At 53.6% G+C, this 23039-nt stretch overlaps 1 protein-coding gene across 6 annotated transcripts; it reads left to right on the forward strand.

The window, feature by feature from the left end:
- The first annotated feature begins 677 nt into the window (after window positions 1-677).
- Ccdc61 (coiled-coil domain containing 61) lies at window positions 678-22704 on the forward strand. 6 transcript variants are annotated; one of them, XM_052171972.1, is made up of 14 exons: window positions 678-735; window positions 8542-8700; window positions 8914-8996; window positions 11695-11852; window positions 14145-14300; window positions 19476-19686; window positions 19779-19861; window positions 20295-20461; window positions 20552-20627; window positions 21047-21207; window positions 21288-21366; window positions 21552-21612; window positions 22203-22275; window positions 22417-22704. In XM_052171972.1, the coding sequence occupies exons 2-14, from the start codon at window positions 8553-8555 to the stop codon at window positions 22512-22514; spliced, it is 1554 nt and encodes a 517-aa protein (XP_052027932.1). In that variant the 5' UTR covers window positions 678-735; window positions 8542-8552; the 3' UTR covers window positions 22515-22704. The 6 variants fall into 6 exon arrangements, with proteins under 6 accessions (XP_052027932.1, XP_052027928.1, XP_052027926.1 ...); XM_052171968.1 differs by having other exon boundaries at window positions 688-746; XM_052171966.1 differs by having other exon boundaries at window positions 693-956.
- The last annotated feature ends 335 nt before the right edge of the window (window positions 22705-23039 follow it).

The raw sequence follows: 23039 nt of genomic DNA on the forward strand, positions 1-23039 counted from the left end.
ATGAAGCCAATGCCATGCCAGGTATGGTGGTACAACTCCAGTAATCCCAGTGAAGGGCTTAGACAAAACCCCAACACCCAGTACTGGGGAGGTAGAGACAGGAGGATCGCGAGTTCCAGGATGCATAGGGTGTTGGAGACCAGCTTGCGCCTCTTGAGGTTTTGTCAAGTACACACTGACAAAGACAAGTCTAGCAAAGTGGTCAGGGTATACTTAGGCATACACTGACGTCTGAGAATCCGCGACTGTCCTTACAGTTGAGAATATCCTGTAAGATCCTGGACTTGGAGGTCAGGAGTTTCCTCTACGCCTGTTCCACACTCTGTTCCGCCCCTCCCTTCTCTGTGGGCGCGGCCTGCCTTGCTGGGGGCGGGGGGCGTGGTAGGCGGAGTTAAAATGCTATTTCCGGGATCCTCCCTCCTACTCCAAGGGACCACCTTTTTCTTATGATTGGCAGCATGTCTACCCAATAACTATTGGAAAAAGAACCTTTTCCAAGAAAAGAACCTTGGAGGTCTCCTCACACGTGTTAGGAACGCCTCTTCCAAAAAGACCAATTGCAAACTTCGGAAGGCGGGTCCTCCTATGGGGGCGGGACAGAGTGACGGGCGTCGCTTTTGACTTATGGAAACATGACTGCCTGTAAGGCCGGGCCAATCAGAAGTGAGAAGGCCGGATGTGGGCGGAGCTGAAACTTCGGCGGTTGAACCGCTCGTGAAGAGGGAGTCCGTGGAGGTGAAGAGCGAGTACGCGGGTGCGGGCGCGGGCTCCTGGCGCGGGCTCCGGGCGCGGACAGTGGGGAGTCCCCGGAGCACAGATCCTTTCACGCAGGTGGACGCCAGAACCTATGCAAGCTGGAGATTTCACAGGGTCTTTAATGCACCGTGTTGTCGCTCGCGAGATACGCGGTTAGAACTTAGAGGTCCCTTACCGAATACTGCACTAGAGCTTGTGAGGTAGAGCTTTATTATATAATACCCCACGAGGTGCGGGGTGGGGGGTCCCCGAGATGCTGTGGGTGCTGGACTTGGTTTGGTTTGGAGGCTGGGGCTGGTGAAGGCAGGGCAGGAGCTCTCCTGGGTGGAGCTCCAAGGTTGAGGGTGTGTGCCTACCCTGCGGACCAGAGGCCTTTCCTGTGTGCCAGCTCTGAGCGAGTTATTTTTCGTGAAATCGCCTTTAACTCTCCCCACTTTCTTTGCAGTGCTAGCTAACAAACTTATGCATGTTAGTCGATAGTTCTACCACTTCTGCTGAGCTCAAGAATGAGTTTTATGTTTTGTTTTTGAGACACTGGCTCACTTTGTCCTGAACGCAGAGAAATTATTGTGTGTTCACACGAGTACGTGGTGGAGGGGGAGAGCCATATCACAGGATGGGTGTGTAGTGACAGTTTTGGAAATTTGGTTCCTTTAAAAAACACAGAGCTATTATAAGGATATGTTTTCGTTTTAATCCCAGGTGTACCTGGGTTGGGCTGTCCTCAGCCTACTGTGATTTGCCGCTTGCTCTAGCAGAAATGTGGTTTGGCCTGCTGCAGATAGTTTTTTTCGGTTGTGTGGCTTTTGAAATTCTGGAAACTTCTTAGATAGCATATAAATGCTAGGGCCCCTGAGAAGCATGTGTGCCTGTGTATGTGTGTGGGATTGTTGGTCATTTAGGAAGGTTGTCGTTTGTTAGTAGCTACGGTCAAAGAAGAAACAAAAGGAGAGAAGTTAGATTCAGGGATTTTCCTAATTCCTTTTTCCCCTGTATCCTTGTTTCTCTCCTCTCTAGTGCTAGGGGGTGATACTGGGTAATAGTGTGTGTATGGGGGAAAGAACCCACAAAGTAGCCAAGACTCGCTAGCTACATGGCCATGGAGTCGGTAGGCTCTCTTCCTCCACCTTTATGTGGGTTCTAGGGGACAAGCTCAGCTCCAGGTGTGCACAGCAGGAAGCTTTACCCATCGCTTCAACTGCACAGCCACTCTGAATGAACCCTGGAATGTCATAACAAACAAGTGCTGCACACTTGTAATCCCAGGACTAGGGAGCTGAGGCGGAGGGACTGGCAATCTGAGGTCAGTACAGAATGAGTCTGAGGCCCGCTTCACCTACACAGGAAGACCTCATCTCAAAACAAACCAAGAGAAGAGAGTGTGGCTTCGGTATCTGTTTGCCCAAGTTTGAGCCCTGGCACTGACTCTGGGACCCAGTACTAAAAGCATTATGGCTTTGGGCGAGTTCTTTAACCCTTTCATGCCCAAACTTCATGGTTCTGTGCAATCGCTTTTTCTACACCACTCCCCTCACCCTGTTTACCCAGTAGTGACTCCCAGATGTCTCTTTCCAGTTTCCATCTCTGCCCTGAACTCGCTAGCTCTTTGCTTGGAAGTCAGCTGACATGCAGTTGCCCCCAACGATTCCTTGGCGTCCCTATTCAGCCTGTCAGGCCCATCCTCTCAGGGATTTAGAGGTTGTTTTTCATCACTCCTTCCTTTCCCTCCCATTTAAAAAAATGTACACACACACACACACACACAGTGAGGGTGGATGGAAGGGAGAGTGCTTGCTTAGCTTGCTTGAAGCGCTGGCTTCAAGCCCTAGCTCTCCGAAAGCCAGCCATGGTGATGGTGATGAGCACCTGTAATCCCAGGATCTGCGAGGCGGGGCGGGGCGGGGCGGGGCGGGGCGGGGGATGGAAGGATCAGGAGCTCAAGCTGAGCCTGGGTTCCTTTGCAAGCAGCAAAAACTCAAATCCTGGGTTTCTCTGTTAACCTCACCCGCTCTCAGGATCTCCAGGTAGTGAGAGCTCTGTCCTCCTCCCTCTCCACAGCCCCACCCCGTTGGAAGTGCCTTGCTTACTCTGTTGGGACCACGAGGGTTTGGGCATAGCAAACACGCGCTTTATACTGCTTGTCTTAGTCAGGGTTTCTATTCCTGCACAAACATCATGACCAAGAAGCAAGTTGGGGAGGAAAGGGTTTATTGAGCTTACACTTCCACATTGCTGTTCATCACTAAAGGAAGTCAGGACTGGAACTCAAGCAGGTCAGGAAGCAGGAGCTGATGCAGAGGCCATGGAAGGATGTTTCTTACTGGCTTGCTTCCCCTGGCTTGCTCAGCCTGCTCTCTTATAGAACCCAAGAGCACCAGCCCAAAGGTGGTACCACCCACAAGGGGCCCTCCCTGGTGATCACTAATTGAGAAAATGCCCCACAGCTGGATCTCATGGAGGCACTTCCCCAACTAAAGCTCCATTCTCTGTGATAACTCCAGCCTGTGTCAAGTTGACACACAAAACTAGCCAGTACAATTGACTCCTTGTCAACTTGACAAACACATCACTATTAAGCCTCAACCCTTACTTTCTTATTCATCCCCAAGATCTAAATTACTTTAAAAGTCCCACAGTCTTTACACATTAAAAGTTCAATCACCTTAAAATGTCCAATATCTTTCAAATGCAAAGTCTTTTAAAAATTCAAAGTCTTTTAACTGTGGGTTCCACTAAAATACTTCGTTCAAGAGGGAAACCTATCAGGGCACAGTCACAACCAAAAGCAAAACTCAAACTCCAATGGTTCAATGTCTGGGATCCAACTCACAATCTTCCAGGCTCCTTCAAGGGCTTGGGTCACTTCTCCAGCTCTGCCTTTTGAAGCACACAGCTTGTCTTCTAGACTCCAGCTGCCTGTACTCCACTGCTGCTGATGTTCTTGGTGGTCATCACATGGTACTGGCATCTCCAAAACACTGCTGACTTCTACTGTAATTAGGCTTCACCAGTACCCTCTCATTGGCTCTCTTCATGGTAACAAGCCTCTGCTCCTATGCATGACCCCTTCAAGTCCTGGGCCATCAATTGCAACTGAGGCTGCACCTTCACCAATGGCCTTCCATGGCCTCTCACTGTGCCAAGAGCCTCAGCTGCTCTTCATGACCCCTTCATGCCTTCAAAACCAGTACCATCTGGGTGACTCTTACACAGTACCAAGTCCAGCCACAGCACAAAATACAACTGTGGCTATCTCTGGAACACACTCTCTGTGCTCTCAGAAAACACTTCCAAGAAGATTTCATCTCAGTGATGCTGGTCTCTTCTTAATCACCGCTAATTTCTTAGCTCCAGCTAACCAGCATCAATAGTCCCAGTAACACAAAGGTTTGCTTTAGTGGTTCTGGTGTCTTGTTATTTACAGCTGATTCTTCAGCCCCAGCTAACCAAAACCACAGAATCTTCACAATCAAAACATGGCCACTTTAAGAGTCTTTAATCTTCCCTCTGAAATTTCACAAGCCAGGCCTCCATCTTCTGCACTGTTCGTAACTTTGTCTTCCAAGCTCCTACAGAACTTTCCACAGCTTTTCTAGCTCAAAGTTCCAAAGTCCTTCCACAGTCCTCCCCAAAACATGGTCAGGTTGTCACAGGAATTACCCCACTACGCTGGTACCAATTTGTCTTAGTCAGGGCTTCTATTCCTGCACAAACATCATGACCAAGAAGCAAGTTGGGGAGGAAAGGGTTTATTGAGCTTACACTTCCACGTTGCTGTTCATCACTAAAGGAAGTCAGGACTGGAACTCTAGCAGGTCAGGAAGCAGGAGCTGATGCAGAGGCCATGGAGGGATGTTTCTTACTGGCTTGCTTCCCCTGGCTTGCTCAGCCTGATCTCTTATAGAACCCAAGACCACCAGCCCAGGGATGGTACCACCCACAAGGGGCCCTCTCCCCTTGATCACTAATTGAGAAAATGCCCCACAGCTGGATCTCATGGAGGCACTTCCCCAACTGAAGCTCCTTTCTCTGTGATAACTCCAGCCTGTGTCAAGTTGACACACGACACACTGCTGTCTCCCTTCCTCCTGGATTGGCTTGCCTCAGGCTCTCAGTGATTTCCTCACGCTTGCCAAGGGCCTCACTGCACACGGGGACTTTATGGGGCCTTGCTGGCTGCTCACTAGTCACCTGGCTTTACTTTGTCCCTTTCAGAGCCGCCAGATCCTTTGTTTATCCCTTTGGGTTTCTCAGCCCATCTGTCCACTGGTGTTGGGCTCCTGAAGAGCGCATGGGTGTCGAAGTTACTATGGTAGAGCTAACTGCCGTTGCCCGGGCCTCCCCACGGTGCACGGTGGAAGAGCAAGCTGGGACGGAGGGCTCCTTCCTGGAAATGGAGTCAACCGCACCAGCAAACTGCACACACTGTAGTGTCCCTAGGGGTCTGGAAGCTGCGACTGGAGAGTGACCCTGCAGGGCTTCCTAGTGCCAAGGCGTGGTCCTTGGAACTCCTCCATAGGCTTGCAAGCAGGTCCGTGCCAGGCCAAGGGACTAGAGTCTTGTGCACGGTGGTGAAGGCCGTGTGACTGAGCCGTGGACCCAGTCTCTCACCTGTGGATTCTAGGCGAGCTAGCTGTCTTCTGCTGAGCCATGCGGGCTTTGGCGATAAAGTCACGTGGCCTCTGCGCTGTCAGCTAAGAGTGGGTGGTTCCAGGCACCTTACACATTGACTAACTCAGTCCTCATGACAGTTTACAAGGTCAGTGCTCTTGTCCCAGGTTTTATGTAATATATATATACATAATATATATAATTATGTATATTATATAAACACATACTATATATATGTATGTGTGTGTGTGTATATATATATATATATATATGTGTGTGTGTATGTGTATGTATATGTATGTATGTATATCACCCCCCAAGTGACTGGCATTTAACCCAGGGCCGCACACGTGTTAGGTAAGCCCCGTACTACTAACCTACATTGACCGGGTTTCGCTGAGTTACGCAGCGTGGCCTTGACCTCACTGTTGCCCACGCTGGCCGGAGGCTGTTGACTCTACATCCTAGCCTGTTGCTAACAGGCCTCTGACCCCAGGCCTGGCTTTATCTTCACTTCACTTTACCACAAAATGGCAAGAACCGTATCTCTGGCATAGGGAGGGAGGAGGAGCTTGGATCTGGAGCTGGGAGTTCCCAGCCTGCTGCACTGATTGGAGGCCTGAGCCATGCCTGCGTCACAGCCTGTGAGTCAGTGCTGGAACCTGGGGAGGGGAGCACGGCTGGGTAGTGAGTCGGAGATGGCTGCTGTTGCTCACTGTGGAAGCCTCAGTTTCGTGGTCTGTAAAATGGGGGAGGGGTGAAGGAATGTCTACAAGAGCAGTAGAATTAGGATGAGACATTGAGTTGGTAAGTGTGTTTGGGGGATACACTGGGTGTGCTGGGAAGCTGCAGGGTATGCTGTAATGGTCTAGATTGTGGGGTATCCTACACTTGATTTCAGCAGAAGGCGGAGAAACCATATTCAGTGGCTTGAAGGGCTTTTGTTGTTAGGACTTCTGGGGGTCAGTGGAGGCCTTCAGTATTGGGGGAAGAACAGGGTGAAGATGGAGAGAGCTCAGCCACTCATACTCACCCAGAGTTGGGGAGGCCACCGCAGAGTGGGGTGGAGGGCAGGCTAGCGTGTGTGACATTGTTGTGGGAACCCAGGAAAGCTAGAGATGGGTAGGGCTATGAAGTGCCTTGTGGGCAAACAGCCTAGGGTGGGCTGGGGACACTGATTTGCCTTGGTGATGGTGGCGTGGAGTGGTGTGGTGAGCCCAGTGTGGCGGGTTCTCTTTCCTATTGAGATTTTGGAGCACAGTTTGGGAGGAGGATCCAGGAGCAGTGACCTGTAGCCCAGGGAAAGATTGAGATTCCTTTAGTGAAGGATGGTGAGGAGAGGGCTGGAGGCTGGGAGACTGTTAGCGTGTGTGATAGCAACCTCAGGAGGCTGAGGCAGAGTGGGTCAAGGGGTATCCCAGGTTCCTGTAGTGTTGGGATGTGATGTCACGGGCTGGCAAGGGCGGGATACTGATGAGAAGGGGAGTAGAAGAACAGCCAGGAGAGACGGGCAGGGAAGTCAGCGGCCAAGATGAACTTCCCAGGATGAACTTCTGGGTCCTTCAGCAAGGATGGCGTGAACAGGCAGAGGGAGGGAGTCTCTAGGGAGTGAGTCGGACTGGGCCTGGATATCCCAAAGGTGGAGAGGCAGCCCGGGGGAGAGAGGTGGGAGGGGTGCATGCCCGTGGGCACTGGTGGGCAGAGTTCAGGGAAAGTGCAGGGAAATGGAACACAGGCAGAAAGTGGGGTGTGCGTGGGGTAGAACTTTGATCGAGTGGGCGAATCAAAGCAGAATAAAAGGGGGGCTTGACAGTTCAGACAGACAACTCAGAGGGCGGGGTCCTGGGAGAAAGTGGAGGTGAAGGGTGTTGGAGAGTAGTGTGCTGGTTCCCCCACACCTCAGGCTGGGGGCACAGGATGGAATAGGGGTGCAGACCGAGGGGCTGGTGTCCACCATGCCCCGCAGCACAAGGGTAGGAAGTGGAGATCTGCACAGGAGAGGGAGGGCCTCTGAGGCGAGGAGGAGAGTGGGGGCGGGAAGCTGGGGCTCCGGAGGGCGCCGGCCAGAGTGCCCCTGGCTTGAGGAGCTCTTGCCTGGTAATAGCTGAGGGGCAGTTTCCAAGCCTCCAAGAGGCGATGGGAGGGGTGTGGGTGTGCACTGGGAAGAGTAGAGTTTAGGCCTGTTATTCAGAGGTGAATGTCTGGGACCTAGGTGGGGGAGGTGGCACCGGATGCTGGGTGGGGCTATGTGACCCAGGTGGTACAGGGTGTCGGTCAGGGTCAGTGTGGCAGTGGGGCCATGGGAGGCGGTCCCTCCAGCACTGCTCCCCAGGAGTCACACCTCCAGTCCTCCAGTAAACTGCTGTGGTGGCAGATGCTGAGGCTGACTGCTCTGTGGGGCTGAGGTCTCTGGGTTAGGGCAGAGATTAATACTTCAAGCTTCAGAACTCCTAGAAAGTGGACGCATAATTGCTGGCGGCTTCCAGATTTTATGAAGTCCTCTACTAAAAATTGTTCCAGAAACCAGAGTCCCAAGATGACATGGCTGCATGTGTTTTCTCCAAACCTGTTCCAAAACCAAACCAAACTGAACCAAACCATAACAGCGTAGCCAAAGCCACCACCACCACTGCCATTAAAAGTTGGAGCTTTGTGGTGGTGCTGTGTTTTGTTTTGGGGATAGGGTTTCTGTTTTGGGATCTTGTTATGCAACCCAGGCCGGCTTCAAACTTTTGGCAATGTCTCTTGCCTCTGAGTGCCGGGGTGGCCAGTGTGCTCCGTCATGCAGAGCAGAGCAGAGCCAGGTCCTGGGTCTGCGTCCCTCTCAGGAGAAGGCACTCAGTGTTTGCGCCTCATTCCTTGTCTGAAAGATGAGTTTAAAAATGATGCCTTCCACCCTGCCAGCTGTTAGCGAGGGCTAAACTGGATAGCAGCAGACAGAGCACAAAGCTGTGCTGGGTGTGGCCGTCTCAGCACCCGGGAGGCTGAGAGAGGAGAATCCCAAGTTCTGAGACAGAGTGGGACCCACGCGCCAAAGCTCTTCTGGAGAATCTGCTTCAGTTCCCAGCACCCATATGGCAGCTCACGGCCTCCAGTTCCAAGGTGCAGCACTGTCTTTTGGCCTCTGTAGACACCAGGCGTGCCTCTAGGTCTCCATCTTGTAACCATTTTCAGGGACCCTGGGCATGGACCAGCCGGCTGGCCTGCAGGTGGACTACATCTTCCGGGGAGTGGAGCACGCCGTGCGGGTGGTGGTATCTGGGCAGGTGCTGGAGCTGGAGGTGGAGGACCAGATGACAGCTGACCAGTGGCGTGGAGAGTTTGATGCCAACTGTGAGTGTGCCTCCTGGGGTGGGCTCCTCCCCTTCCCCAGGTCCGCCCAAGGCTGAGGCTGAGCTGAGCCGAGCCGAGCTAAGCTCTTCAAGGTGGGTGGGAGTGTTGATCTGGCCAGAGGCAGTGGGGCGGGCAAAGCTGGAGGACTTGAACATACTGCCTTTGGGCTGGGCAAGTGGTCAGACCTCAGGAGGAACTTTTCTTTCCACTCAGTCATTGAAGACTTGACTCACAAGACGGGGAACTTTAAACAGTTCAGCATTTTCTGTAACATGCTGGAGTCGGCCCTCACCCAGGTAAGCACCAGTTTGAGGGATGGTGAGGTTTCTGTTTCCTAGAGTTTGGGGTGTGAGACTGTGGATGGGTAGCTGCTGTGTGCAGGATGCTTGGTCGTCAGAGCTGCTTTTGCACATGCCAGTGGGTCTGATTCCCGTGACAGTTACTCGCATCAAAAAAACAACAAACAGGGCTGGAGAGATGGCTCAGAGGTTAAGAGCACTGGCTGCTCTTCCAGAGGTCCTGAGTTCAATTCCCAGCAACCACATGGTGGCTCACAGCCATCTGTAATGAGATCTGACACCCTTTTCTGGTGTGTCTGAAGACACCTACAGCGAACCTTCATATAATAAATAAATAAATATTTAAAAAAAAACAACAAACAAACAGAGCACTGTATTGCTGGGGTGTGGCTAAAGCCTCTGGTTAGATCACCAGCACCGCGTGATCTGCCGTGGTGGTGTATGCTGTAATACCAGAATTGTAGTGGTGATCGTTAGGATGAGAGGCTCAAGGTTTCCCTCGCCTACATAGTGAGGCTACATATCCAGCCTGGGATTCAAGAAACCCCGTCCCAAAAATGATAAAACAGGCAGCGTTGGGGGCTGGGGCGATGGCAGGTAGAGCACTTGCTGCTCTTCGGAGGACTCGGGTTCAGTTCCCAGCATGCACCTCAGGCAGCTCCAACTGCCTGCAACTTCCTCTGCAGCGGTTCTTACAACCCTGGCTGACGGCTGATGGCTGACCTCCGAGGGCACTTGCTCTCACACATACATACCCCTCCCAAAATTAAAAAGAAAATAAATGCCAAAACCAGAGAGAAGAAAAGTAGATTCAGGTCCCAGGGAAATGTAAAGAGAGGAAGAGCCACTCCACTGTTAGTGTTCTTATTGGTGGAGGCTGGCGAGCTGGCCTGCTGGGTGACATCCCAGGTCCACTGTGGAGGGACAGAGCAGGACACTGAAAGTTGTTCTCTCACTTCCACATGTGGCACCAGAATGCAAGCATATACTTGCCTGCATTCACGACACACACACTGATACTATTAAGGAAAATATTCAAGAAGATTTGTATTAGAAGTGCTGCTTGTTTCTGCAGGTGCACACTTTTTTCATGGCATTCATATATATATATATATATATACACACACACACACATACACTTTGAGGTTTTTTTTTTTTTTGTCTTTTGTTTTTTTGAGACATGGTCTCATGTCATGTCATGTAGTCCAGGCTGCCCTAGAACCCTTCGGGCTTACTGTGTACCAGGGCTGACTCTGAATTCCTCATCTTCTCTGGACTCCAGGTCAAGGCAGCATTGCGGCCTTGCGTATGTGGTGCTGGGCTGGGCACAGGGCCTTGTGCTGGGCGAGTGTCTGCCAACTGAGCCCAGCCACAGGGTTCTGGAGAAACGGCTCAACGGTTAAGAGAACTTCTTGCTCTTGCAAAGGGCACAGGTTGGTCCCCAGCACCCACACAGGGTAGCTTACAGTAGTGTAAGTAACAGGCAGTGAACTGCCTGATGTGGGCGCTGGCAACGGAAGTCAGGTCCTCTAGAAGCGCAGCAGAACTCTTAACCTTTGAGCCATCAACTCTGTAGTCCCCTGACTGGCATTGTTCAGACAGTGCAGTGCTTGTCTGCACTAACACACGGATGTGCACAGGCATAGTGTCTGGAAAGTTAGTTGCGGGGGGCTCCGGCCGACTGCTGTTGGAGGCCTGTCATCTCAGCACAGCGGAGGTAGAGGCAGGAGGATGAGAAGGCCACCCTTAGCTACAAAGTGAGTTCAAGGCCAGCCTTGGCTACATGTGACCCCATCTCCTCCAAACTAGAAAACACCTCAATCCCAAACCCCATGCAACCCCACTGAGAATCTTGCACTTTGTATGGGGTGTGTGCTCTGCACTACTCCAAATGCTGTGCTTTGTCTGTGTGGGAAGTGACTGCACGAGCTCCTCAGAAAACCCCAATAGCGGCCCATTTTATCCTGTGCTGTCACTGGTTGGTTCCCTTCTTCCTGACCCCTTTCCCTCTTTTCTTTCTTTCCATCTTTCCATCTTGTCTTTTCTTTCCCTTTCATCTCATGTAACCCAGGATGACCTTTTTTTTAAAGATTTATTTATTTATTTACTTATTTATTAATTATATGTGAGTACACCACCATTGCTCTCTTCAGACACCCAAAAGAGGGCACCAGACCCCATTACAGATGGTTGTGAGCCACCATGTGGTTGCTGGGAATTGAACTCAGGACCTTCGGAAGAGCAGTCAGAGCTCTTAACCACTGAGCCACCTCCCCAGGCCCCCCAGGATGACCTTAAAGTTTTCTATGTGGCTGAGGTGACCTTGAACCCCGGCCCTTATGCCTCCACTTCCCCAGTGCTGAGAAGGCAGGCTCGTGCTGCCACGCCCAGGCTTCGGCTGACTTTCTGCTAAGGGGTCGGTACTCGCCAGTGCTCTGGCCTCCTCAGTGGCTGTGCTTGTCTCTTAGGAAGACGGTTTGGCCTCGTGACCCCGCGTGTCTGACAGCTCTGCAGACCCCAGTCTGTGAGCCGCGTGGGCACTCAGGCTCTCTCCAGTGTCTTCCTCCTGTCCAGGGTCAGGGTCACGCCCACCAGCCTCCTTGTCAGGAGCTCGGGCACCCTGTGACCTGATGCAGTGTCTGGGAGGGTGGCTGTGAATGTCCTTGGCATCTCGCCCATTCCTCCTCTTCCACAGAGCAGTGAGTCTGTCACCCTGGACCTGCTCACCTACACAGACCTGGAGTCTCTGCGCAGCCGCAAGCTGGGGGGCCGCCCGGGTGCCATGGCCCCCAGGTCGGCCCAGCTTAACTCCAAACGCTACCTCATCCTCATCTATTCCGTGGAGTTTGACAGGTGGGCTCAGGGGCTGGCTCGGGGGCTGGCAGCAGGGGTGCGAGGAGCCCCAGTGCCAGGTGGCTGGAGTGATTTTATCACCTGATGAGTCTGTGCTTTGTGTCATTTTACTGTTGTGACTGGCTGCAGGTGACAGAACGGTCAGCACTGTTCCCTTACTTTTGCAGCTGAACATGCCTTGCACATGGTGGGCAAGTGCTTTGCCCGCGAGCTACATCCTCAAGTGCTTTAAACACAACCATTTATCACAGCCAGACATCCAGACTGCAGCTCAGATCCCTGTTAGGGACGCGAGGTCTGAAGAAGAAGGGACAGGGCTGTGTAAGTCCTCAGCACATTTCTCACTGTTGGCCTAGAAGTGCTCATGTACTGGGAACTGAGCCCAGACCTCTGTAAGAGCAGCCAGTGCTCCTGACTGCTGAGCCATCTCTCAGCCCCTTCCCTTTAAAACGTTTTAAAAGTCTCTTATTATGTGTATGGCTGCTTTGCCTGTACGTATGTCTGTACACACCAGTCTGTACATACCAGTCTGTACACACCAGTCTGTATGCACCCAGTCTGTACACACCAGTCTGTATACCCCCAGTCTGTACGCACCCAGTCTGTACACACCAGTCTGTACACACCAGTCTGTATACCCCCACTCTGTGCACCCCCACTCTGTACACACCAGTTTGCACACACCAGTCTGTACACCCCCAGTCTGTACATACCAGTCTGTACACCCCCAGTCTGTACACACCAGTCTGTATACCACCAGTCTGTACACACCAGTCTGTATACCCCCAGTCTGTACGCACCCAGTCTGTACACACCAGTCTGTACACACCAGTCTGTATACCCCCACTCTGTGTACCCCCACTCTGTACACACCAGTTTGCACACACCAGTCTGTACACCCCCAGTCTGTACATACCAGTCTGTACACCCTCAGTCTGTACACACCAGTCTGTACATACCAGTCTGTACACCACCAGTCTGTACACCCCCAGTCTGTACACACCAGTCTGTGCACCACCAGTCTATACATACCAGTCTGTACACCACCAATCTGTGCACCACCAGTCTGTACACACCAGTCTGTGCACACCAGTCTGTACACCCCCCAGTCTGTACACACCAGTCTGTACACCCCCAGTCTGTACACACCAGTCTGTGCACCACCAGTCTGTGCACACCAGTCTGTACACACCAGTTTACACCACCAGTCTGTGCACCACCAGTCTGTACACCCCCAGTCTGTACACCCCCAGTCTGTACACACCAGTCTGTACACACCAGTCTGTGCACCACCAGTCTATGCATACCAGTCTGTACACCACCAATCTGTGCACCACCAGTCTGTACACACCAGTCTGTGCACACCAGTCTGTGCACACCAGTCTGTACACCCCTAGTCTGTATACACCAGTCTGTACACACCAGTCTGTGCACCACCAGTCTGTGCACACCAGTCTGTAGAGCCTGCAGAGGCCAGAAGAGAGCACCTGAGTCTCTGGGCTGGAGGTGAGCCGTGGGCGCTGGGAATGGAAATGGGGTCCTCTGCAAGAACAGCAAGTGTTTTAAATGGCGAGTTCTCTCTCCAGTGATTCTGTGCCCTCCACCTTCATTTTTAAAGAGAGAATCTTGCTCCATGGCCCAGCCTGGCCTCAAACTCATGGCAGGTCTCCTGCCTCAGCTCCTGAGAGCTGCTATCACAGGATGGAGCAAGCAAGCACACCTATCCAGGAACGGCTCAAGTAGCTGAGCAGCGGGGTGTGCGCCCCGGTCCCTGGGCTGGTGCTTGGGAAGTCCACAATCCCATAGGACCACGAAGGCATCCTGCCATTGTCCTGGCTCAGGGCTGACTTAGCTCAGGCCACTGTCTTCCCGGGAGAGGCCGGGTTGGGTGCTTGGAGCTAGCTAGCTCTTCCTGTAGCGACCATGTGTCAGACAGCACTGTCCAAGCACGTGTCCTCAGAATCCTGGAGGCAGAATCTCAGAGGATCCAGGGCTTGAAGGACTTGACACAATGGCGTGTGGGACAAAGAACCTAGAATCAACCACTTTCCCAGAACTCAGGAGAAAGAGGCGGGTAGAGCTCTTAAGTTTGAGGTCAGCCTGGTTTACGTAGAGTTCTAGGACAGCCAGGGCTACACAGAGAAACCGTGTCTCAAGAACCCAAACAAGCAAAACCCTCACAAGCAAAGCTCCTGGGGTATCTGAGGACTTGCGTTTGTGGGCTCACAAACCTGTGCTTTCGGGTGGGTGGATCTGGGCCTCTGAGATGCCACGGTTCTGATCCTCTCTCAGGATTCACTACCCGCTGCCCCTCCCGTACCAGGGCAAGCCTGACCCTGTGGTCCTGCAGGGAATCATCCGCTCACTGAAGGAGGAGCTGGGGCGCCTTCGAGGGCTGAATGGCGGCCAGGATGCGCGGGAGACGGAGCTCTGGCACCTGAGGGAGCAGTGAGTGTGGGGTGTGTGTGGAGGATTGGGGTGTGGTGGACGGGATGGGCACTGGCCACTTTCTGTTTCCTTGGGAACACTGGCCCTCTTCTTTCTGAGCCCTTTTGTTGAGTGCTGGGAATTTAGCAGTGATTGATAACCCTGCTCTGTCTTCCTGGGCCTCTAGGAGTGAGGGAGATGCACAGATGAAGATTCAGCATATGGAGGGCTTGTGTGTGTGTGTGTGTGTGTGTCCCAGAAAGAGGTTCAGAAGCATCGTCAGCAAAGGTGATGTAAGGCCGGCTGGAAGGGTGGGCTGGAGCCTACACTCTGACCTCTTGGTGTTGCCTGGCTCTCTGCCTGGGGGCCCGGCTCTGTGGGAGCGGATGCTAACACTAACCACATGAACATGTTACTGGATGGGATGAGGTGAGGAGGAGGTAGAAAGGGAGCCGTGACGGGACCTGTGGGGTCTTGAGGTGAGTGAGGTGAAGGAGTTAGGAAGAGCGTGCTAGACAGAGGAAGCAGCACTACAGAGTCCTCTAGGCGGGGCCCTGTGGTGGGACAGGAAGCGACCGGGGGCTTCAGGCATTCTTGCTGACTTCTGCTCTGTCCTGTCACCTAGAGGCAAGGGTTTAGTCTTCACTTACAAATGGCCAATTCTTTAAGGAGGACTAGTGGCATTGACAGTTTAAGTGTGTTCATTGCATATCATGTGTATGATGAGTGCGTGTGTGTTTTGGGTCCACACCCCATGCATGGCACGTGTGGGTCAGCTTTCTCCAATGTTTGCATGGCTTCCAGGGGTCAGACCCAGTTGCCAGGCAAGCACCCTGGGCCAGCTTTCTGATCCCTTTTCTTTCTTTTGAGACAAAGTCGTAGATATTCAGGACTGGCCTCAAGCTCTCTGTGGTCAAGGATGACGTTGCACTCCTGATTAGCCTGGTTTATGTAGTGCTGGGGATCGAACCCGGAACATCATGGGTGTTAGCTAACCAGGTCACGTTTCAGTCCCCATATTGTTCTTTGCAAGATTTATTATGTATGTGTCTGTGTGAGACAGGGTTCCTCTCCTCTCCTCTCCTCTCCTCTCCTCTCCTCTCCTCCCCTCCCCTCCCCTCCCCTCCTTTCCCCTCCCCTCCCCTCCTTTCCCCTCCCCTCCCCTCCTTTCCCCTCCCCTCCCCTCCTTTCCCCTCCCCTCCCCTCCTTTCCCCTCCCCTCCCCTCCCTCCTTTCCCCTCCCCTCCCCTCCTTTCCCCTCCCCTCCCCTCTCTTTTTAAAAGATTTATTTTTATTATATGTAAGTGCACTGTAGCTGTCTTCAGACACACCAGAAGAGGGCGTCAGATCCCATTACAGATGGTTGTGAGCCACCATGTAGTTGCTGGGATTTGAACTCAGGACCTTCTTAACCGCTGAGCCATCTCTCCAGCCCCAGACAGGGTTTCTCTGTGTAGCCCTGGCTGGTCTGGAACTCACTCTGTAAAGCAGACTGGCCTTGAACTCAGAGCCACCTGTCTCTTCCTCCGAAGTACTGAACAAAGGTGTGAGAAGCACGCCCCCCACCCTACCCCCTGCGGTGTTCCCAGAGTGCTCAGTTCTCTGGCAGAAAACAGCGTTGGCTCCCGCTCTCCACAGACAGTGGAGTAGGCTGCTGGGTACGGTGGCTGCACACACCTTTAATTGTAGTACTGTGGATGCAGATGGTTCTCTGTGAGTTCGAGGCCAACCTGGTCTACCGAGAGAGTTCCAGGACAGCCAGGGCTACACAGAGGAATCCCTATCTGGAAAAACAAAACAAAACAAAACAAAACAAGCCAACAAAAACGCAGCACTGGACAGGTTCAACGAGATGGCTCAGCCTGTAAAGGCGCTTGCTGCTAAGCCCGCTGCTTTGAAGTGGGTCTCTGGGACCCCGCCTGTGGTGGAAGGGGAGAACCCGTCGCCCCTCTCCCTTCCTCACGAATGCTGTGACACGCAGGTGTGTCTTGTGCATACACACAAATACATGCAATAGAAGTAAAGCCAAATGGAAAACCACTGCAAGTGTATTGTCTCCCTCTGGAGGCTGCTGTCGGAAATGGCGCCCACCAGGCCGCAGCGCAGGTGTCTGTCAGTGGGGCTGTCCTCCTGCCGGCCCTTGGGAGGATCCCTTCCTTCCCTGCCTCTCCAAGCCCTGGCAGCTGCGCTGCTCCTTGGCTCATGTCCCAGCACTCAGCTCTGAACCTCTGTGGTCACTTCCTCCCCTCTTCTGTATTGTCTCAGCGCTCACAGCTGATCTGTAAAAGCCACGTTCTGCCAAATGTTCACAGGTTCCAGGAGAAGGCCATGGATATCTCTGGGCACATTGCAGGGGTCGGGGAGACAGTATTCAGCTCATAGATGTGACCTAACACATTCATTGCAGTAGATTTTGATTCATGTTAGTGTTGTCTTTGGCCAGGTGGACCTGTTTGTGTTGGGTTCTATATCCCTTTGGAAGGGCCCCAGGAATCTTTTCTTTTGTTTTTTAAGTCCCAGACATAGAACCAGACCTTGTGCATGCTGGGCGAGTGCTCTACCACTGATCTAGCCCCTTCCTGGGGGATTCTAGGCAGGGGCTCTACCACTGAGCCACGCCCCCAGCCCCTCCCTGGGGGATTCTAGGCAGGGGCTCTACCACTGAGCCACGCCCCCAGCCCCTCACTGGGGATTCTAGGCAGGGCTCTACCACTGAGCCACACCCCCAGCCCCTCACTGGGGGATTCTAGGCAGGGCTCTACCACTGAGCCACACCCCCAGCCCCTCACTGGGGGATTCTAGGCAGGGGCTCTACCACTGAGCCACGCCCCCAGCCCCTCCCTGGGGGATTCTAGGCAGGGGCTCTACCACTGAGCCACACCCCCAGCCCCTCACTGGGGGATTCTAGGCAGGGGCTCTACCACTGAGCCACGCCCCCAACCCTTCCCTGGGGGATTCTAGGCAGGGGCTCTACTGCTGAGCCACGCCCCCAGCCCCTCACTGGTGATTCTAGGCAGGGGCTCTACCACTGAGCCATGCCCCCAGCCCCTCACTGGGGGTTTCTAGGCAGGAGCTCTAGCACTGAGCCACACCCCAGCCCCCTCACTGGGGGTTACCAGGTGGGTAGTCTACCACTATTTTTCCAATATGCTTTATTTATTTTATCAGGAGGTAATGTTAGCATGATCTGTTGTTGAGTTTAGAATTTTTCTTTAGTGGAAAGAGCCAGAAGGCAAGTACAGTTTTAGAAAAAGAATATACTGTTCTTTTTCCTTGATTTCACACCCAGTTTTCTCTGATGCAGAAAAATCATATTTTTCAAGGAAAGTAACAATTTTTTAATGATTATTTTTATCTTATGTGCATTGGTGCTTTTCCTGCATGCCTGTCTACGTGAAGGTGTCAGATCCCCTGGAATTGGAGTTACAGGACAGCTGCGAGCTGCCATGAGGGTGCTGGGAATTGAACCTGAGTCCTCTGAAGGAGCAGCCAAGGCTGTTAGCTGTTGAGCCATCTCTCCAGCCTCAGTAACAATTATTTATTTTCTTTCTTTCTTTCTTTCTTTCTTTCTTTCTTTCTTTCTTTCTTTCTTTCTTTCTTTCTTTCCATCTTCCTTCCTTCCTTCCTTCCTTCCTTCCTTCCTTCCTTCCTTCCTTCCTGGTTTTTTTGGATTTGGTTTTTTTGAGACAGGGTTTCTCTGTGTATCCCTGGCTGTCCTGTCACTCTGTAGACCAGGCTGGCCTCAAACTCAGAAATCCGCCTGCCTCTGCCTCCCGGAGTGCTGGGATTACAGGCGTGCGCCACCACCGCCCGGCTTCTTTCTTTTTCTTGAAGATTTATTTTATTTATATGAGTACACTGTAGCTGTCTTCAGACACACCAGAAGAGGGCATCAGATCCCATTACAGATGGCTGTGAGCCACGATGTGTTTGCTGGGTATTGAAGTCAGGACCTCTGGAAGAATAGCCAGTGCTCTTAACTGCTGAGCCATCTCTCCAGCCCAACACTTACTTTCTTTATCCTGAACAATACCAGTGCAGTCACTAGTGAGACTTTAGATGAAGGTTACATTTCTTTGCAGCCTCGTTTGCCCTGAATCTGTGTGTCCCACTTGCTAAAATCCTTTATTCCAGTCACATCATAGGATTTTGCAGTGTTATTCTCCCTTTGATGTACATTTGTTTCTTGGAGCCTGTTGATTGCCCCCTCCTCTGACCCTGGTGATAATTCCTGAGGCAGGAGGATTGCTTGCACTCAGAAATTGAAGATCAGCTTGGGCAATATAACCAGAGCGTACATAAAGTGTTGTCATAGCTCCAGAGTCAAGGCTGGAGAGAGGGGTGCATCCAGAGAGCCCCAGCTCTCTCCTTTCCCTCTCCTCTCTCTTTGAAAGTTTCATTTATGTTTTTAAAAAAGATCTATTTATTTTGTATACGTGAGTACTTTGTAGCTGTCTTCAGACATGCTAGAAGAGGGCATCAGATCCCATTACAGATGGTTGTGAGCCACCATGTGGGAGCTGGGAACCGAACTCAGGACCTCTGGAAGAGCAGTCTTAACTGCTGCTTAACTCTTAACCACTGAGCCAGCTCTCCAGTCTCTCATTTATGTTTTTAAAAATATGAGCAAACTCAGATCATTCTTAGCCCCTCCCACTTCCTTTTACAAAAGAGGACTTGGTACATACCTTCTGCACTGTGTGCAATAGTGAGAACCAGCTCTCCTTCCTGTTCACGGAGGCACTTCACTGAGGATGCGCAAGGATCTTCAACTAGTTCTGACCATGGACACTTGGCTGCCTTTGCTTCTTGCTATTTATAAGCAGCAGGGAAGGAAAGCCTTGCGTGTGTGGCATTTTCTTAAGGGTCTTGAGCAGGGTAGACCTAATGAGCTGCTTTTGGCTGGCAAATAGAAAATGTGGCTGGGAAAGGTGTGGAGGTGGGAACAGGTCAGTTGGGCTGGGCTTGCTGCAGCATCTTTTAGCCAGGTCACCCTGTCACTAGGGTCGACATGCCACTATGGGGAGGGGCGAAAGTGAAGTGGCTTCTGCAGCCTTCTAGCTTCTGAGGGAGTTGACAGGAGCAGACCCCTTCCCGGGGACTGCACTCCTCCTTCCTGGGGGGCTTTGGGGACTGTCATCTGTAGAGCAGCAGGCAGCTGCTCACAGAGTGCTCAGTTCCCCTCCCCTGCCTCCAGGGTGACCCGCTTGGCGTCCGAGAAGCGGGAGCTGGAGGCGCAGCTGGGCCGCTCCCGAGAGGAGGCTCAGGCGGGGCGGGCAGCACGCCAGGAGGCCGAGACGCTGCGCGGGCTGGTGAGGGGCCTAGAGCTGGAGTTACGGCAGGAGCGTGGCCTCGGGGGTCGGACTGCGGGCCGCCGCAGCCAGGATTGTCGCCGACTGGCTAAGGAGGTGAGGGGGCAGATGCAGGGAGGGGGCTCCACGGTGGACGTCGGCCTGTTCTGGACCGCGGCGGTGGTCCCTGTTCCCCCACCACCCCGCAGCTCGAGGAGGTGAAGGCGTCGGAGCGCAGTCTGCGAGCAAGGCTCAAGACGCTGAACAGCGAGCTGGCCCTGTACAGAAGGGGGTGAGAGGCGTGGCCTGTGGGGAGGTGGGGCACGAGGGGTGGAGTGAAGATGGCTGTGGGAGGTGGGCGGGGCCTGTGGGACCTGGAGGTTGGTCAGGGGTGTAGGGTGGAGCCTGAGAGCCTAGTGATGCCAGAGGTAAGAATCAGGGAGCTAACTGGTGACCTTGATTGGCATAGGAAGGGCTTCCAGGGAGCTGTGAGAGAAGACGACCTCGGGGAGAAGAGTCTGGGGAAGGTGTTAGGATGCAGGGGAGTGGCAGGGCCTGGAAGAGGACTGGGAGGAAGAAGGTGGGGTACAGAAAGATATCTGTGAGCTGGGTGACAATGTTTGGGGAGATAGAATGTGGGCCACAGGGTACAGCGGAAGTGTGTGAGGCACCACATTGGGGTGGGCTAGCGGGTGGGAAGCTGACCGTGGACTCCGTGCGCCCAGGAGACGCACCTTGCCCGCGGCGACTGCAGCTAGGGAGGATCGAGCCTCATCGTCTCGGGAGCGCTCCACGTCCCGCGGTCGCGCGGCCACTCGTTCCTCTTCGCGGGACAGCAGCCGTGGGGCCCGGGGTCGCGGCCGGCCAGCACACCCCTCGCCCTCACCCACAGGTCAGTGACCTACCCGCCTTGCTGTGGGGCAGGTGGAAAGGTCCAGGGGCCGACCGGGATGCAAGCCAGCCTCCTCCCTACACTGTCTAGGTAGTCGCGCGCCCCGTTTTGACCCTACAGCCTTTGTGAAAGCCAAGGAGAAGAAGCAGAGAGAGATCAGGATGAAGTAAGTCAGCGCCAGTTTCCACCTCTGTTCTGCGCTTGGTCCTTACGCACGCACGTCTTCCCACCTCTCACCAACCGGTAGCCTTGTCTCTTCTGGGCCCTGCTTCTCTCTCCGCTCCACATCCTCTCCATTTCCCGTTCCGAGCTAACCTCTCGGGTCACCCAACTGCTTTCCTCTGCTCCCAACTCCTCCCGTGGTCCTGCTTTCTTTCCTTGTCCCTGTCACCCTGCACCCCGGATCAGCCCCGTCTTGTGGCCCTGCCCGCTCCTGACCTCGGTTTGCTCTCCTAACCCCTCAGGCGCACTGCTCATTTTTCCCACCCTCCCAGATCTCCGTCTCCAAGTGACCTCTGGCCGCTCGCCCTCCGGCTGCGGCTGGTTCTGGTTCCCGATCCCGCAGGAGTTGATGCACATTCCTAGTCTTTGGTTTTCCAGGCAGCAGCAGCAGCAGCGGAACCGAATGGGCAGTGGAGGAAGCGGAGACGGCCCGTCGGTCTCATGGTCTCAGCAGAGCCGGCCCGCTGCTGCTGTGACCGGCCGAGGGGACGCAGCTAACCGCTCCCGGAACCGCAGCTCCTCAGGTGAGCATCTAGGAGATGCAGGGGCTGCGGGCGGTGGGTGGGCCGTGTGCTCCGGGCCTCACTCCCTTCGTGTCCCCTAGTGGATAGTTTCCGTAGCCGCTGCTCGTCAGTCAGCTCCTGCAGCGAGCTGGAGGACTTCTCCCAGGCAGTTTCCAGAAGGTAATGCTTGGTGGGGGCGGGGGATGGGAGGCAGGCAGGATGCTTCGGAAAGGGTGCCGAGGGAGAATGGAAGCAATCTTCTTTCTGGGAAATTAGGCGATGGAGGTTGGAGGTCTTAAAACGACGGAAGTGGGTCAGGAGGTACCAGAGGCGCTCTGTGGCCCCTGACTGCCCTTTCTTTCTAGTCGCCGCTGCCGTGGCCGAGGGAAGCCACCCAGTCCCACACCCTGGAGCAGGTCCAGGACGGTGAGGCTCCTTTCCAGGCTGGGAGGCCCCGGGGAGGGTGGTATTAAACCACGGGAGATCTGTATTCCACGATTCTCTCTCCTGGGGATATGAGGTTGTAGAGGGAACTCTAGAATGACCCTTGAAACAGGGTGTTGGGGGTCCAGGGCCTGGTAGGCAAAATCTTAGAGGCCACAGTATGGTGTTTTAAGTTTTAGACCGAGGATGTGGCTCAGTTGGTAGGATACCCCTCTAGCTAAAGGCCCTGGGTTCCATATAAAGTGGGTATAGTGGCACTGCCAGGCTTGCAAACCAGCACTCTGGGTGGAGGCAGGAGGATTCAAAGTTTAAATCAGCCTTGGCTACAGAATGAGTTTGAGGCCCACCTGAGGTACATGAGATCTTGTGTCAAAAGGAAAAAATATTGCTGTCTCAAATGATGCCAGATCTTCCAAGCCGGCTCCTTCTGCCATAGCTAAGGAAGCCGGGCCTCTCTGTGCCGGCCCCTCCAGCTCACTCCTTGCCTGACTCAGAATTCCCCGTGGGACTTGGGGACAGGGGTAGAAGGGGTGTTGGTTGTCTGAACCCTTTCCTGCCTTTCTTGTCACCAGAAGTCGACTACTCAAGAACGCAGCGATCACCAGAGACACTTGACCAGTTCTGGGGGCTGGGTCCCCATCAAAGGTGAGCCCAGGGTGTCCCATATTTGTCCCTCCTGTCCCTCCTCCTGTCATCCCAGAACCCTTTGGGGTGACAGCAAGGACAGTTTATTGGCCCTTGCTGCACTAGCCCTTCCTGGTCCCCACCCCACCTCTGTGTTCACAGAGTACAGCTCTGACTACCAGGGAGCGGACATGGCTGAAATAGACGCCCGCCTGAAGGCTTTGCAGGAATACATGAACCGGCTGGACACTCGGTCGTGACCCTGGAGAGGTGGTGCCCCGATTTCTCATTCTACCATCAGTGTGTCTGGGGCGGAGGCAGCGCCCCTCCCATGGTCCATATGTCCCGTGCTCCTGGACTCTCAGATGTGTGAGGCCCCGACTCCCACCTGTACTGCATTCTAGGAGAAGAGGGTGTGCATTTTGTAAATAAATATGGTTGTTCTTGGTCCCTCTCGCCTGTGATTCCAGGGTAGGCCTGGAGTAGGCGGAAGTGAGGATGGGGTGACAGTGCTAACTGACCTGGAGGCACAAGGGCAGCAGTGAGCCCTGTGTCCCCAGAGGAGTCCAAGCAGAGTGAGATGTGCCTGGCTGTGTGGCAGGGGAATGGGGTCTTGGAGCATGGCCCGCATTGTCTGTTTCTTTTGAGCTGCTGTGGGTGACATTGGGACCTGCCTGGTATTGATTTCTGGGCTCTCACCCGAGACCTCTAGGTTCTAGGCTGTGATGTCGATTCTGAGCCAGGCTCTCTAGGATCTTAGTTGAGCTTTGGGCTGTTGAGTTTTC

Source organism: Apodemus sylvaticus, chromosome 1, assembly GCF_947179515.1.
Source record: "Apodemus sylvaticus chromosome 1, mApoSyl1.1, whole genome shotgun sequence".
Lineage (NCBI taxonomy): Eukaryota > Metazoa > Chordata > Mammalia > Rodentia > Muridae > Apodemus > Apodemus sylvaticus.

Excerpts from the sequence above, each read along its gene's own strand:
- Ccdc61 (XM_052171972.1), top strand. The coding sequence starts at position 8,553 with ATGGACCAGCCGGCTGGCCTGCAGGTGGACTACATCTTCCGGGGAGTG. Across the intron at positions 11,853-14,144 it reads TATTCCGTGGAGTTTGACAG|GATTCACTACCCGCTGCCCC; the intron begins GTGGGCTCAGGG and ends ATCCTCTCTCAG. Across the intron at positions 19,687-19,778 it reads GTCGCCGACTGGCTAAGGAG|CTCGAGGAGGTGAAGGCGTC; the intron begins GTGAGGGGGCAG and ends ACCACCCCGCAG.